The sequence below is a fragment of the Musca domestica genome, unplaced genomic scaffold (assembly GCF_030504385.1).
Source record: "Musca domestica strain aabys unplaced genomic scaffold, Musca_domestica.polishedcontigs.V.1.1 31, whole genome shotgun sequence".
Lineage (NCBI taxonomy): Eukaryota > Metazoa > Arthropoda > Insecta > Diptera > Muscidae > Musca > Musca domestica.
Window position 1 is genome coordinate 1,706,498 of NW_026712309.1, and position 15,372 is coordinate 1,721,869.

At 35.5% G+C, this 15,372-nt stretch overlaps 2 protein-coding genes across 3 annotated transcripts in view; both read right to left on the reverse strand.

Annotated features, from left to right (window-relative positions):
- Positions 1–2,810, reverse strand: part of LOC101899502 (RNA-binding protein fusilli) — a 123,160-nt gene extending 120,350 nt beyond the window's left edge. Inside the window, exon 1 of the mRNA XM_011297555.3 lies at positions 2,239–2,810. The gene's annotated coding sequence lies outside the window, so the exon portion shown is untranslated. The remainder of the gene's footprint in view (positions 1–2,238) is intronic.
- Positions 2,811–5,995: 3,185 nt separating this feature from the next.
- LOC101899327 (mannose-1-phosphate guanyltransferase alpha) lies at positions 5,996–14,232 on the reverse strand. Of its 2 annotated transcripts, XM_059125002.1 has the most exons (7): positions 14,138–14,232; positions 11,910–11,999; positions 11,081–11,848; positions 10,549–10,685; positions 10,358–10,478; positions 10,150–10,293; positions 5,996–6,258 (listed from the first exon to the last, which is right to left on the reverse strand). In XM_059125002.1, exons 2-7 carry the CDS (start codon positions 11,947–11,949, stop codon positions 6,158–6,160), a joined length of 1,311 nt encoding a protein of 436 aa, XP_058980985.1. In that variant the 5' UTR covers positions 11,950–11,999; positions 14,138–14,232; the 3' UTR covers positions 5,996–6,157. The 2 variants fall into 2 exon arrangements, with proteins under 2 accessions (XP_058980985.1, XP_005191473.2); XM_005191416.4 differs by lacking the exon at positions 14,138–14,232 and having other exon boundaries at positions 11,910–12,047.
- Between the last annotated feature and the right edge of the window lie 1,140 nt (positions 14,233–15,372).

The window sequence follows — 15,372 nt, forward strand, 5'->3', positions numbered from 1 at the left end:
AAGAAGAAGAATAAAAAAGTTACACTGCTGGGCCTAAATAACCTAGGGTGCTTGTGATTCAGCCAAGAGTCACACCTCGCCATTATTAAAAAATTGTGAGCAAATTTCTCCCGGAGATGTGGGGAGTATTGCTACGTTCGACCCAGCCTTCAACGACAAGTAGTACCTCAGACTCCCAATCTGACAGCAGTAGAAAAAATCCTACCGGAGAAGGAAGAAAAAGTGAGCGACAGATTGACGAAGCTCACAACTAATACGAAAATTGTCTGGGGCTCAACGGAATGCTAAGGAAGCAACAGACGAGAAAAAATGCAGAGTCGCAAGGATGCTCCAAAGGGGGCTACGAGTACCCTCTTCCCTTAATGTCAGGAAAGAGGATCAAGTCCCAGAACCTTGCGAACCCGCCGAAAAAGAAAAAGGAGCTTCCCAACTACAAGTACTCCGGGAAAACCCAGTCAAGAACCCCGCAAAGAAGACTGTAATAAAAATTCTTTAATCGAGGGCGACGAAGTTAGCTCAAATTTGGTAGGTAGTTAGATTGCCAGTTTGTGTTCCCAGAGTTTAGAAACCATCCATGCAAGGCACCAAATTTAGGTATAGCTTCATATTTAAAAGGCCAAAATTGTTGAATTTTATAACCACTTTTTCAAAAGGCGATAAGTGTTGGTGAACTTTTCGATACAGACCCAATATAACATTAAATCCTCATATTCGATATTTTATAAGCTTTGACTATGCCTTTTAATATTGTCTTTGTGCATATTTTTGTAACATGCACTTCAGATGAATGATATTTGGTACCGGACATCAGATACTGGTCGAAAATTCCGCTATGATATATTATCGAGATCGGTTCAGATTAGGATATAGCTTCCATATATATGTTTCATCCGATTTGGTTTTGAAGTCCCTCAAGTTCGTACAGCCCAGAAATACCTCAGCCAAACTTTATGGAGATTGGTTCAGGTTTGGATAAAGCTCCCATATATACCTTCAACCGATTTCGTGTTTATTGTGCAAATAAGGGCTAAAATCAGCACAAATGGAGTTAATTTCAGGACGTACATTTTCATTTGGTGGAACTCGGCTCCGATATACATATTTTTAATACAATCCTTTTCCAAGTTATAGCAATGTTATTTGGTATTAAAGATAAAAGTGTATCCGTCAGATTTAGTGAAAATCGATTCAGAATTGGATATATTAGTTCCCTCTGAAACCAAATGATATCTGCTCTAAAGCCAAATGTTGGTAGGTGGTATGATCTACTTGATTGTTACGGGAGCTCTACTAAATACCCGCCGAAATTTAACTTTTCCTTACTGTTTTTTTTTTTTTTTGTTCTTGTTTCAGGAATTGAAATGTGGGAAAATACTACCTTTAATACCGGAAACAATGACTATTAGCACAACAACAATATAACCATTTGTCAAGTCATTTGAAAGAGCTCAAGTAACATTTTTCACTGTTGCATGATGACACAAATTAAATTGAAATCAAACAGTCAGTTACCGGTCTTTTCATACGGCCTATGAAAACAATAACCAAGAGATACCTATATTTTTCAAATATAAACCATTAAGAAAACAACAACATTCTATGGGCCACAATGAGAATGAGAAAACTAAACTACCAACAATGACAGCCAAGTTCTGCTCTCCTCCATAGTACTCAGGAACAGTGAGAGAGTCCAACAGAAAAGGGGAGATCATAACAAAAAGGGACAGCCATTAATGTTGTTTTGTTACCTGAGTACAGAGAAATGATTTTAACACACATACACACACTTTGACAAAGTTAAGAAGAAGCATGCACGAAATGTTGGGAAAACAGACAGACTGATCGAAAACATCATCATCGCCATCAAGAGCGGCAAATGGTTATAATAAAGACAACAACACCAATGTTACATACAAACAAGTGTGGTATGTATGTATTAACTTTTTTAAACTGTTATTAACCCCTCACTTGCAGCACGGCACAATGGTGGCTCACCGTATGACTGGATACCCCCAGACATGCCATCAACAAACCAAGCAACCAACCATCCATAGCCACAAGCACGCAACCTGATGCATTCCCATAATCGTGGAGAACAACCGATATACCCTGCATTCTCATTTGCCATGCTTACTGCCACCGCCACTGCTGCTGCTGACAACAACAAATAATTCGAATTCTCTTTTGGGCTGGCAAAAAGACAAACACAAACAACAAATTAACTGCCTACATTCATACCTGTTCATTTGGTCGTCTCTCCCCTGGGGTGTTTCGTCTTCGGTAATAGCAGATTGTTGACGTTGTTGTTTTTGTTGGCTTATAATTTTGTACAATGACGATCATAAACCTGGGTTGCACTTGTAGATCCTCTTAATTAAAGGTTTCTTAGGAAAAAACCTTAATTCGTTTGTTTTGTTGTTGACTTTTTTTTTACAATTCTTCTTTTCTTTAACTTGTTGTACAATAACAAGTGGATTGGATCTTTTCACTTCTATTTTGGTTGAACACAATTTTCACCACATTTTTGTTTCTTTTTGGCAAACAAATTCCAACACAATTTGGTTTTCTCCTATAGCCACTACAGAATTTATTTCAAATTGATTTTAGTAATCCGATATAATTCTATATATCAAAAACCCGTCAGCATGCAATATTTAAACGTTTTCTCTATTTTTTGTTTTTTTTTTCTGTGTTTCTTCTATACACGATGTTTAGATTTGTTAAAAAGCCCAACACTTGGTGACTTGATAACTCCACGAACTCTCTTCAATAACTGAACACTGAGTGCGAGAGAAATCATTAACCAACCAAATCGTTTAACGTTTACCTTTCAAGCGGCTACTACTACCCACAACAATATCTACCTGTTGAAGTACTCACACACAAACATTGTGAAAACGTATTTGAAAAGCTAGTAGAGACATTGAAAATGTGCGTTATCGAGATAAGAAAATATCAAGAGAGAGAGAGAGAGAGAGACACTAGAGAAGAGTTCCAATTGAACTCTCTCCTTATAATAATGCATTTTTCAATTGCACACTCTCTTCTTATCAACAGGTGTAGTGGGAAATAGGTAAGTGTTGTACAATTTTCGCCGGTGTTTTGTTTATCTCACAAAATATCACAACTAGTGTTGCCAACCTTAGATTTTGATCAAGATAAATTTGTTGTTGTTTCTCATAATGGTATGTTTACATAAGGACTTTTTGCCAGATTAACATTATTAACAACTTGGTAGTTTAAATCTACTGGGCTTATTAAATCCGGTAAACTATAAACATGCTATAAGTCAGGATACAATAATTTCCGTCATTATACTCTCAGCCATATGGCTAGCGAGTGTATATATATCATTAGATACGGCACAAACGTGCCTCATCTAAATAACGGTTTTATATATCATTGGATACGGCATAAATGTGCCTCATTTAAATAACGGTTTTAGACCCTAGGTCTCTTTGGACCAAATCCGTTTCAGGACATTCGGAGTCGATCTTGCGATGCCCGTCCGTCCGTCTGTCTGTCTGGCGCGCGATAACTCTCGAAGGGAGTATACGATTTAATTCAAACTTGGTACATCGTAATATTATTATCAAACTTAGATCCAATTCGGAGATAAGCAATATCGATTCACTCCTTCTGGTACCTCCCACACAAAATGTCGACATTTTCAAAGAAAATAATTTACTGCACAGAAAGTGAAAGGATAATCCGATATTGCTTCATCTTTGCAAATCATAATATTTGCATCAGTGCTAGGTCGGGTGGACAATATCGGTCCGCTCCATGAAGTACCTCCCCCACCAAGGGTCAAAATTTTTAAACAATTATAACTCTTATAAAATGTAATGTAATAATCCGATTGTTTTCATATTTCATATATCCCAATATTTTTATCAACCCAAGATCTGTTGTTAAGATGGGATATATCGGTCCGCTTCTTCTGGTACCTCCCCCAGAAAGGGTCAAAAATTTGAATATCCATGAAGTTTATAAAACGCTAAATTAACTACCGATTCCATTCAGACTTGGTACATCTCAATATTTTCATGAATACAAGATATGTTATAAAGATGGTAGAGATCGGTCCATTCCTTCTGGTACCTCCCACACAAAGAGCCAATGTTTTGAATAACCAAAACGATCGTAAAATCCGAAAGAAGCATCCAGTTCTGTTCAAATTACACACATTAAAATATTTTTATTAACCACTCCTTCTGGTACCTCCTCCACAAAATGTCAACATTTTGAGTGTCCATGAAGCTTATAAAATGCGAAATTATCATCCAATTCCATTCAGACTTGGTACATCTGAATATTTCTACCAACACAGGATCGGTTATAAAGACGCTAGAGATCGGATCATTCCTTCTGGTACCTCCCCCATACAGGGTTAAAGATTTTGAAAATCAAAACGCTCAAAAAAGCGAAGTAAGCATTCAGTTCTCTTCAAATTACACACATCTCAATATTTTTAATAACCCAAGGTCTGGTGTGAAGATGGAATATATCGGTCCGCTTCGTCTGGTACCTCCCCCGCAAAGGGTCAACATTTTGAATATCCATGAAGTTCATAAAACGCGAAATTAACATAGATTCCACCCAAACTTGGCACATTTCAATATTTCTAAAGCACAAGAACTGTTATAAAGTTGTTAGAGATCGAACCATTCCTTCTGGTACCTCCCCCACATAGGGTTAAAGATTTTGAAAATCAAAACGCTCAAAGAAAGCGAACTAAGCATCAAACTCTCTTCAAATTTCACACATACAAACATTTTTGAGAACCCCTTCTGGTACCTATCTAAATATCATCTAAATATTTCTCTTAGCCAGAAATCTGATATGAATATGTTATTTATCGAAATTTATGATTTCGCATAATATCAAGCCTTTAGAGGTTATAAAAGTCAAAAAAACTCATTAACGTCATAAGTCGTTTAAGATTTGATTGGGAAATGGTTGAATTTTGTTTCGAAGTATAAAGTCGACAATATCGCGGCTTGTTTTGCTAATACTTCGAATTAGTCTTTATTCCCGTCGAATTGGTCTTAATTTAATTGTCGGAAATTGTCAGTGTAAGAATTCAATTTGATACAGGATCCATATTGCAGGTGTTGTGAGTGGCTCAAATTTAAAATCGACTGGAGAACAAATTTAACGAAGGTGAATCTTGTTGTTTATGACCTCTCGTTTAAAATGCCATTAATATAGAGTGCATGACTTTTGACTTTAAGAATGCTTTAATATAAATTTGGGTGGACCACCTTAACTGTATCTGACACACATCCAAAAAATACGACCTCTATTTTGATTACAAAAATGGTATAGAGTTTAAAAGTAAAGAGGACATTATGGGATTCAAATGTTAATTGATCTCCTAAAAATATGCAATAAAAGTTAAATATGTATTAAAATGTAATTGCTCTATGACTAATATTTGATCTGTTCCAGATATGGCAGAATGTACAAGTTTTCACAACGTAATAAATGTTAAATGTCAATTTCTTAGCGTATATGTCAAATACTATCCACTGGATTTATGAATACGATTTACGCTATGAAGTTGGCATTTCAAATCGAGTGGATTTTGTAGTCTAAACATATTCTAAGCATAAACAACTAACCGAAGCCTTATTTTGTTCTAAAAACACTCTCACGACCGGATTAATTTTAAACCCGGTTTAGAATCTAAATACTTACGGAAATCATACAGCACTCATATACGTAAACACACATCAGCAAAGCTGAGAAATTCACTATTAAAGTTTCGTTATTTCGTTTAAAACATTTTGGAAACGCCTAAAAGCATGCTATAAAAACTGTGGAAATAATTTTGCGTAGAGCAGTAGGATTCTCTTAACCCGCTTTTGAAAACTCGGTCAAATGTAAAATAAAAACTTTTATAAAGGAAGGAAATTATAAAGAAAATCTTCTTCATTTCAAATTTTCACAGGAGAGCTCATCTCGAAAGAGAAATTAGTAAAACAAGAAATTATATGATTTTTATTGGTAAAGTTTATTATTTGTGTAAAATATTCAATACATTATAAAATTTAATTAAACGAACTATAAAAAAGTGCACAATAAACACAAAACATAAGTGTAAGCGGTATAATGGCAAATAAAAATAATAATAATAGTAGTTGTTGTCTTTTTACAATATAATTTCATTTTTAAAACTACGACTCAGCTCTTTGTGCGGCAAAACAATGCTATTTAAAAGTATCTTTTCCGAAGGAACTTGCACGAAACATCCTGAAAATAAAAAAAAGAAACAAGGAAATAGTCATTTAAGTGGAGAACAATAATAATTAATTAAAAATTATACAACTTTGCATTTTTTTGGGATATTTTACACATATACGAGTTATATGTACTTTATCACTTTTAATGTGTTATTCAATGTATATTACATTACATTCCGATATGCTATAAAATTAACATAAAATTGAAAAAAAGAATAACAAGTATTCAAAATTTAGGGCAACACCCGCATTTAAATTTAATAATTATTATAGGAATTTTTAATACCATATTTTTTATGTATAAACAACTACGCAACAAAAATGTTGATAAAGAACATGTTTAACTTTTCTAACCTTGAATATAGCCATGAAAGAGGATTAATTATTATGAGTTTATATGTGCAGAATATAACTTAGTAATTTCGAATAATCGGCTATATACAATGCTACCACACATATATATTTAGAAAAGTCGAAATTAAATTTCTCTTATTTAAAAAAAAGAACAAAGAAAAGAAAAATGTAACATTTTAGAAGGTACATAATTGTAACTTGGTTGGATTAGGGAAAGTTTAAACATCCAAAAGTTGAGTTGCAGAAAAAATGTGATTATGGCCGTATTCCGAGTACGAGTATGAACCTTTGTCAAACCTGTATATGACAAAAAGATTACATATTTTCAAAATATATGACAGTTTTTCAAAATCGACATATCATCCTATCGGAAGCTGGCAGTCATGCTACTATTTTCAATTTTACCCATTTGGCTAGAAAAACCTTTAAAATGTAGAACTCCTTCGTTTTGTTTTGCCGTAAAATTGGCTACAAGTATAAATAATTCCACGATCATAAGAACAATTTTATGTTAAAAATGGTCGAAAATGGAAATGTATTTCGTCGATCTTGGACATTCTGGAACGGAGCTATATCATATTATCAGCTTTTTATTTAGCCAACGAGATTCCCTTACCAGTAGACGGAGTTTGAGTTGTTACGTTAAAGCTTTGCAATAGCTTCAAATAAGCTTATTGCGACACAAACATGAAAGGAATTTGCCACGACATTCAGAACTATCATGCACAACAGTCCACCTTGGTCACCTCCCTTGAAAACTCGGCTTTACATCAACAAGTTAAAAAGTATCAGTCGGTTTTGCCGACAGATGTATACCCTCAGCCAATGTTCTATTATTTAAATATATTTTAACTTCTTTTATGATTATTCAAATGTTTGAACCTCTATGAAGTAGGTTCCGAAGGAATGGGTCAATATTGTCAATTTCGTATCGAATCTAAATAAATATGATATAAATATTGCGACGTTCCAGGTTTGAACAATATTGGTTATTTCCTTCACTTTATATGAGATATGTTATTATTTTTAGAAAATGTTAAAATGTGCGTGAGGTGCCAGATGTATAGTCAACCTAAGTATTCCATTTTTACAATTCATCCAATACAATAAAAAATATTGGTATGGGCAAAATTACAAGAAAATCGAACGTTTATATCTAATTTTATGCGAAATCATAAATTCCATATACATCTCAGCTTTCTGGTTGAGAGAATATTTAGATATATCAAGTTGTAAAGAATCACCCTTTGTGGTTCCGGTACCATCAGAGGTTCGCAGATATACAGGGTGAGATGAAAAAACTGTAACCATCTTCAGACTGCTGTCATTCCACTCGTCCGACAACTGTTAAAATTATTCCAGTGACAGCTCATTATATTGTTTACAAGCGTACAAAAGCATTTTGGTGAGAATTTTTCAGAAAAATAGTTATTCGTGATAGAATTCAAGCGTGATATGTGATTACTTTATATTTGGCTGGAAAACCATATGTGGCTATCATTAGCATTTAAATGTTAATAAATCCGCGTCGCAGTGGTCGAAAAATGGCTTGTGAGCTGAATATATCGCAATATTCCATTCGGCAAAAATTTAAAAAATGAGCTCGGGGTTAAGCCATTGAAATTCCAAAAAGTGCGAGAACTTTTACCGCAACAGAAAGAAAATGGACTCAAAAGAGCTAAAGAGGTCAGCTGAAATTGTGCACCTTCGGTTGGCCACCAGAACTCAAGCGCCGGCCATGGTGATGGTGTGGGCCGCCATAACAGCCGATGGTCGCTCTTCGCTCGTATTAATCGACCGTGGCATATGCCGAATATTATCGCGAAAATATTCTAGAGGGTGTATTAAAACCTTGGGCAAGCGAACATTTTGGCCGCAGACCTTGGACATTACAACAGGACTCAACACCATCACACTCAGCACGCGCCACCAAAGAATGGTTACAAAATGAGGTTCCTCGCTTCATTGGCAGTGCACAATGGCCACCAAAATTTCCGAATACCAATCCGTTGGAATATTGTGTGTGGAGTATTTTAGAAAGCAAGGTTGGTACTTGAAATACCAAAGTATCGATCACCTCAAGCAAGCGATTCGCCGGGAATGGCCCAAAATACCGCAGAGCAGCGTGCAAAGGTTTCATTGGCCGTTTGAAGGCCAAAATTCGTGCCAAAGGCGGCCACTTCGGACAAATCTAAACTTATTCTAAAATTTGATGCTATTTTCTACATTTTTTGATTTCATTCACTAAAATTAAAAAAAAAATGTAAAATTATAGCGTTTGACTTTGTTGCAGTTTTTTTTTTATCTCACCATATACTTATCAGGTTTCTGGTTGAGAGATTATTTACAGCTAAATAGGGGTTTATAGATATATATCATTTTTACAACAGGTCTTGTGTTAGAAAAACTGTTTCTATGTGTAAAATTCGCTTTCTTTGGGGGAGGTAACAGAAGAAATGGTGCGATCTCTACCATCTTTATAACAGGTCTTGTGTTGATGGAATGCATGTTTGAATAAAATTGGATGCAAATTTCGCGTTTTGTGAGCTTCTTGGATATCCAAAATATTGACCCTTTGTGGGGGAGAAGGAGTGGACCGATACATCCGATGTTCACAGCAGATCTTATGTTAGTAGAAATGATGGAATGTGTGAATTATGAATAGAACCGGATGCTTATTTCGAATTTAATAATCATTTTGGAATGGAATATCAGAAGGAATGGTTCGATCTCTACCATCTTTATAAAAGATCTTGTGCTGATAGCAATATTGAAATGTGTGAAGTCTGAATTGAATTGGATGTTAATGTTTTTATGACCTTTATGGATATTGAAAATGTTGACACTCTTTTGGGGGAGGTAGCAGAAGTAGTGGACCGATATATTCCATCTTCACACCAGTCCTTGGGTTAATAAAAATATTGTGATGTGTGTAATTTGAAGACAATCGTACGTTTACATCACATTTTATAACAGTTATAAATATTTAAAATGTTGATCCTTTGTGGGAGCGGTACTTAATGGAGTGGACTGATATTGTTCATTTTCGCACCTGACGAAGCACTGATGCAAATATTACGATTTGCAAAGTTGGAACAAAATCGGATTATCTTTTTGTGCAGTATTTTTTTTTTAAAATTTCGACCGATATTTCCCTTCTTCGATCTCGATCTAAGTTTGACAATAATATTACGATGTACCAAGTTTGAACCAAATCGGATACTACCAGGCAGCCAGATAGACGGACGGACATCGTTAGATCGACTCTAAATTTTCTGAAACGGATTTGCTCTTAAGAGACATAGGGTCTATAATCGTTATTTCGATGAGACACGTTTTGACCTTATCAAATGATACACATTTTCTAGCTATATGGCTGAGGGTATAAAAAGCTACATATAATACCAAAGCATATTAAATATAAGAAATCTTTGTTGATAGAAAAAATTGTAAAAGCGTTCATTCTTTGCTATAGATTCCACATTACAGAGATTCTTCAATCCGATTTCATAGAAGTTAATTTATATTACTTTATACTATCACTCACCTAAAATGGTTATTGAGGGATTCAATTTACCCTCCTTGTTAAACAATGGTGGATTTTCCATTTTTGCAAATGGTTTATTTGGATCCGGATCGCTGGGTGTACCCTCAACACGTGACCATTGGCCAATTGTTGAACCACGGCCAACTAAAATAAAGATAAAAGAATATGTACACAACAAACTAATTAGCTTCATTCGTATATGACTCACCAATCGAATGTAATATCAAGGTGTGATCTTTAATAATGGCATTTTCCAAAATAATTGATTCACGTATTCTAACACCAGGACCGATTGAAACACCTGGGCCAATTGAAACATTCGGCCCCAACTAAAATAAGAAAAATGTGTTTTATTACACAAATTTTCAATAAAGAAAACTCGTTTTTATCTTATCTTACCACAGCTGTATGATGAACGGTGGCACTGGGATGTATGTGTACATCTGGATATATTGTACATATAAGATTTCCATCACCTTCAGCCTGTTTCACGCCGGCATTTGCCAAACGCTCTGGGTGGGTTTTTCTATATAATTCTGCAAGTAGATAATTGTGTGTTTTAGGTAAGGCATGTTTGGTTTAATAAAAGCTAATATACGTCATTAAGTTAGTAATCAATCAGCTGAAAGACTGTAGAATTGTATTTACTCTATGTAAATACCAGGACAAATCGTAGTTCTCCCAACCATGCCTTGCCTTTTCCTGATAAACAATAATTTGTAACTAACGACGAATCATTGTTCAAAATGAGAATCGAATGTATAAACGGATTCTTTAGGTTAAATGCTTTCGTAGTTGTTCACCCCGACTTACAAATTTTAGGAAGCAAGTTAGAATATTTTTTAATTTGTTGTAATCAATATAGAAGCAGTATCCCCAACTCTCAACATGATATGTTACAAAATTCTTTTTCCTAAATTCAGTGTCTTACCTAAATAATGACGATTAGCATAAATCGCTGAACCAGCTGTCTTCAATTGTGACCACCAATTTGGCACTGGCATTGCATACAACTTATCCGTACCGGCCAATGGTGTCAAGACCTCCTGCTCCCACTGTATGTGACCCTGATCTTTACCATTGCCATTGCTGCCAACAATTCCCACATAATTTGTTCCATTATATTCCTGAACTCTGGAGTGGAATATCTCCGCCAATTTACCAAATATGTCCATGGAACAGACATAGACACCACAATTGATAAATGTCGATACATATGAACTTGGCTTCTCCACATAATGGGAAACTGCACCAGTTTCACGATCAAATACCAAACAACCATAGTGTACAGCTTGCTGACGTGTTGCTTCTGTACTCATAATTGTTACTAAAGCTGAATCCGGACACTGCCGATGAAAGTTGTAAAGCTCCTGCAGTGGGAAATCGGCACAGACATCACCGTTTAGAACAAAGAATGCCTTTGGATTACCAGCCCTGATTTGATCGCGGAAATGATACATGCCTCCCGCCGTACCCAATGAGGTGAACTCTTGTAAGTATCGGATATTTATGCTATACAAGTTCTGCATGTCAGCCACAAAGTTCTCCATTTGGGTTTGTGGATAATAGCCAATGATGAGAATTTCTTTCAGTTCCGGTAGTCGCAAACATGCCTCTATGTGGTGCTGAATAATTGGACGTCCGGCTACTGGAAATAGCGGCTTAGGTGTGTCCAGAGACAAAGGACGAAAACGAGTACCTAAAACAACAAAATATTTGTAATGTATGTCTTTGAGTGTCTGGCACTGGAGAATATTTACCTTTTTGTGGCCCTCCAACGAGTATTACAGCCTTAATCATTTCTATATCTTCTGCCTTCTTTTCTAAGAATAGGGTGAAATATTTGTGCTTCTCAGATACGTGGTATTAAATTAAATATGGCAACACTGAAAAGAAAGACAGCACAGAGAGAAAATCGAAATAAAGATGGAATCAAAAGGGAAAGGCGGACAACACAAAAGGAATCAAAACAAAACGGCCGACAACACAGCAACAGATGTTTATTTATTTGTTTTGATTTGTGACGAGTAGGGATATGTAAGTCGACTAACGATTTATCGGTTTAAAAGCACGGTGCACACTGGCGAATACGTATGACTGTCCTTGTTGTTCTTTAAGCCCGCGTTCACACAAGACAATCGAGTTTGTGCATGGCACAAGGACAGCGTTTTGCAGCAAATTTTGCAAATCAGATTAAATTTGTTTTTTAGGACTAAAAGGTTTTTACCACATTTGGTCAACAAAGCCTTCTCACTTTCTCACTCATCCTTTAAAAACAAATGGGCTCTACATCTTCATCGAGTTGTGCGTCCCCTTTGGAAACATTTAAACCACGAATTTGTAAGAGTGGAAAACTCCCCAAACGGGAGTTTTGAACATACACAAATCAGAGATGGGAACATATTTTCTTTGCAGTGAAATTTGACAAGGTAAATTACAGAAAATGCCGAGATGGGAATGCTTATTTGAAATGACTTTACCTTCTTAATTTTACCATGGTTTATCATTTGTACTGTCTTTTGCAATGTATTTAGAAATTGGATGGGCCTGATAGACGACCATAGAATTGGTCCATGAATTCATGCATCAATTGTAATAATAAAATTTTTTGTCCCCAGCTAAATTGAAGTTAGGTTAGATTAAAGATTTTGCCGGTGAAATACAACAACCACCCCACTCGGAGATCTGCTGGTTCATTGTGTTCATCGTAAAATTTAGAGAAAAATAGATCGAGAGAGACAGAAGAAGAAAAAGATAGAGAGAAATGATATTTGATCCACGAAGAGATTAAGGTGTAGTCTTTAGCCACTTTAGACCATGGTACAATGAAGAGAAGGTAGGCATTTAGCCAGTTTTGTTAAAATTTCCCTGATGTTTATGACTCACTTGGAAAAAGTGACACAAGTGTGGCTTCACCGATTTTTCGATCCCCAGATCGATTGACTCGGATGCACGTCTTGCCAATTCATCTACTTGGAACCACCTGGAACCAAACAAAGCTTAATGCACGAATTAACTTTTTCCAGAGCATTCCTACAATTGCAAACTGCCAAAAATTTAATGGTACATCAATTTATTGCTTTCAGGGCCGGTTGACTATCGACATATACAAAGACCTAAAATGGTAAAGACTAGACAAAATGCATTTTGAGCAAATGGTTTGTGTCTACAATACATAGAGTAACAGCTCATGGCAGAGACATGTTAATATAAAAACCACAGTTACAGAAACGAATAACCAATAAAAATTTGAAAAATCCAAAATTTTGGTTTCGAAATTTTATTCCATAGACCTTTCCAAAAATTTGCATATTGGTTTAGCGGTTGAAATCAGTTAACATTGGTGACTATGTAGTTATGATATCGTAACAACAGAGGTATTTTCACAGGGTTGCCATGTTTTGACTCTGTCTTGTCCTATCTTTACACTTCTATGTCTTTGACATATATAGTCACCGGTCCGGTCCAGTTCACTGTTTCTGTTTACCAGCAGATCTATGACTTTTTTGATCTCTGCCTGGAATACGCAGTAGTAGTTGTTAAGTTTGAATAAGTTTCTGATCTTCAGACTTTCGTAAAAGAATCCCGCACCAGCTCCACTCTCCATCTTTGAAATATCGGTATAGACGGCTATACCATTAAAAGGTGGACTGTTCTAGATGTTCCTGTTAGGTATATGGATAACCAGTGATTCAAAGTTCATCTAGGTGATATGAAGTCACGGGCTTTGACCCGCCTTCTATGTTTGCCATTTAATCTCTACAAATAGATTCAAAGAATTTAAGTTAAGTAGCGTGACCAGTGCAGATTGGGATCTGCTTCTAAATGCACATTTAGTCAGAAGAGATACTGCTCTTTGAGCTTTATCAATGTTTCTCTTGTAAGATGTTTTCCCTAGCGAGTGTCACCAAACGAGCGTTCCATACGTGAGAGTCGGACGGTCAATTGACTCATATATCCATGTTAAAATATGGCGTTCTACCACACAGCTCTTTCCTGTAGAGGGCAATCGCACGCTCCTCGATATTCCTCCTTCTGGCAAATCTCTGGGAGTATCCACTTGAAGTTATATGATATGTTTGGCATCATGGCATGACACATTAATGTTAAATTATAGACTAATGATGCTGATGCTGCTTATATCAAAATTTAGAAACGAAATATTTCAATATCGGTTGCTAACAGATGTTTGAACAACAGTTTTTGAATAGATTTGAATAGGTTTATTGAATATTTTTCGATGTCGTTATGCATGGGACAGTTTTCTATTCCAATGCACCATTTACAGTTTATAAATCTCTTACAGTGGGTAATGCCATGTTTACGTTAGAACTTTTTGTAGGGTTAACCTACTTTGAGAGGATTTATTTGAAGTAAAAGTAATGGATTTAAATCCAAATCCAGTGGGTTAACACTCATATATATAAACGTACTATAATATTTTTAACATTTTTAACTTCTATATATTGACTCATACTCCTGAAACGGCATAGACGACATCTGCTGATTCGAAATTATTCGATGATAAGCGGTGGGAGCATTTCTTCGTCTATATTTTCATTAGTCTATGATTGCGTTATAATAGGTCACCTAGACTTCCTTATCTACTCTCTCACAGTTGTTTCAAAACTTGTACCCTCTTTGGATTTTATCACAAAAAGCTGGGGTATGTCAGGACGGGTTGAATAGATAAATGTAAGATTTATGGACCTATTCATTCAATAAAAGCCGCCTCTTCGCTACACATGCAAGATACAAGATAAGACAAAATCAAAACATAATCGGGGAAAATTATCATCTCAAGGTTGTTTTTTCTTAATATATTGCTCAGTTTCAGATCCTGCAAGAATTACCCAGTTTACATTTTTTTATTTCATACTATTTCAAAATATTCTTGCAGTTCTGGAACATACATATATTTATTTCCGCAACCGCTGCAAATCTGGATTTTAATTGTAACGAAATTTAAAAAATGAATGTCAATGCATATACAAAAAATGTGCAGATTTTGTCGCTTAACGAGCACTATGAGAAAAATTGTATTGGATTTTAACACGAAAATTAAGAACACCTTGAATTTATAACTATACCGATGTGCAATTGGGAAAGAAATAAAGCAAATCTAAAGCTCGTGTAAACATGTTGTCACATAACCGTTTTTTAAGATTACCAGATGAAAATCGATATTTGCACAATAGAAAACATATCGATACTTCTGCCATC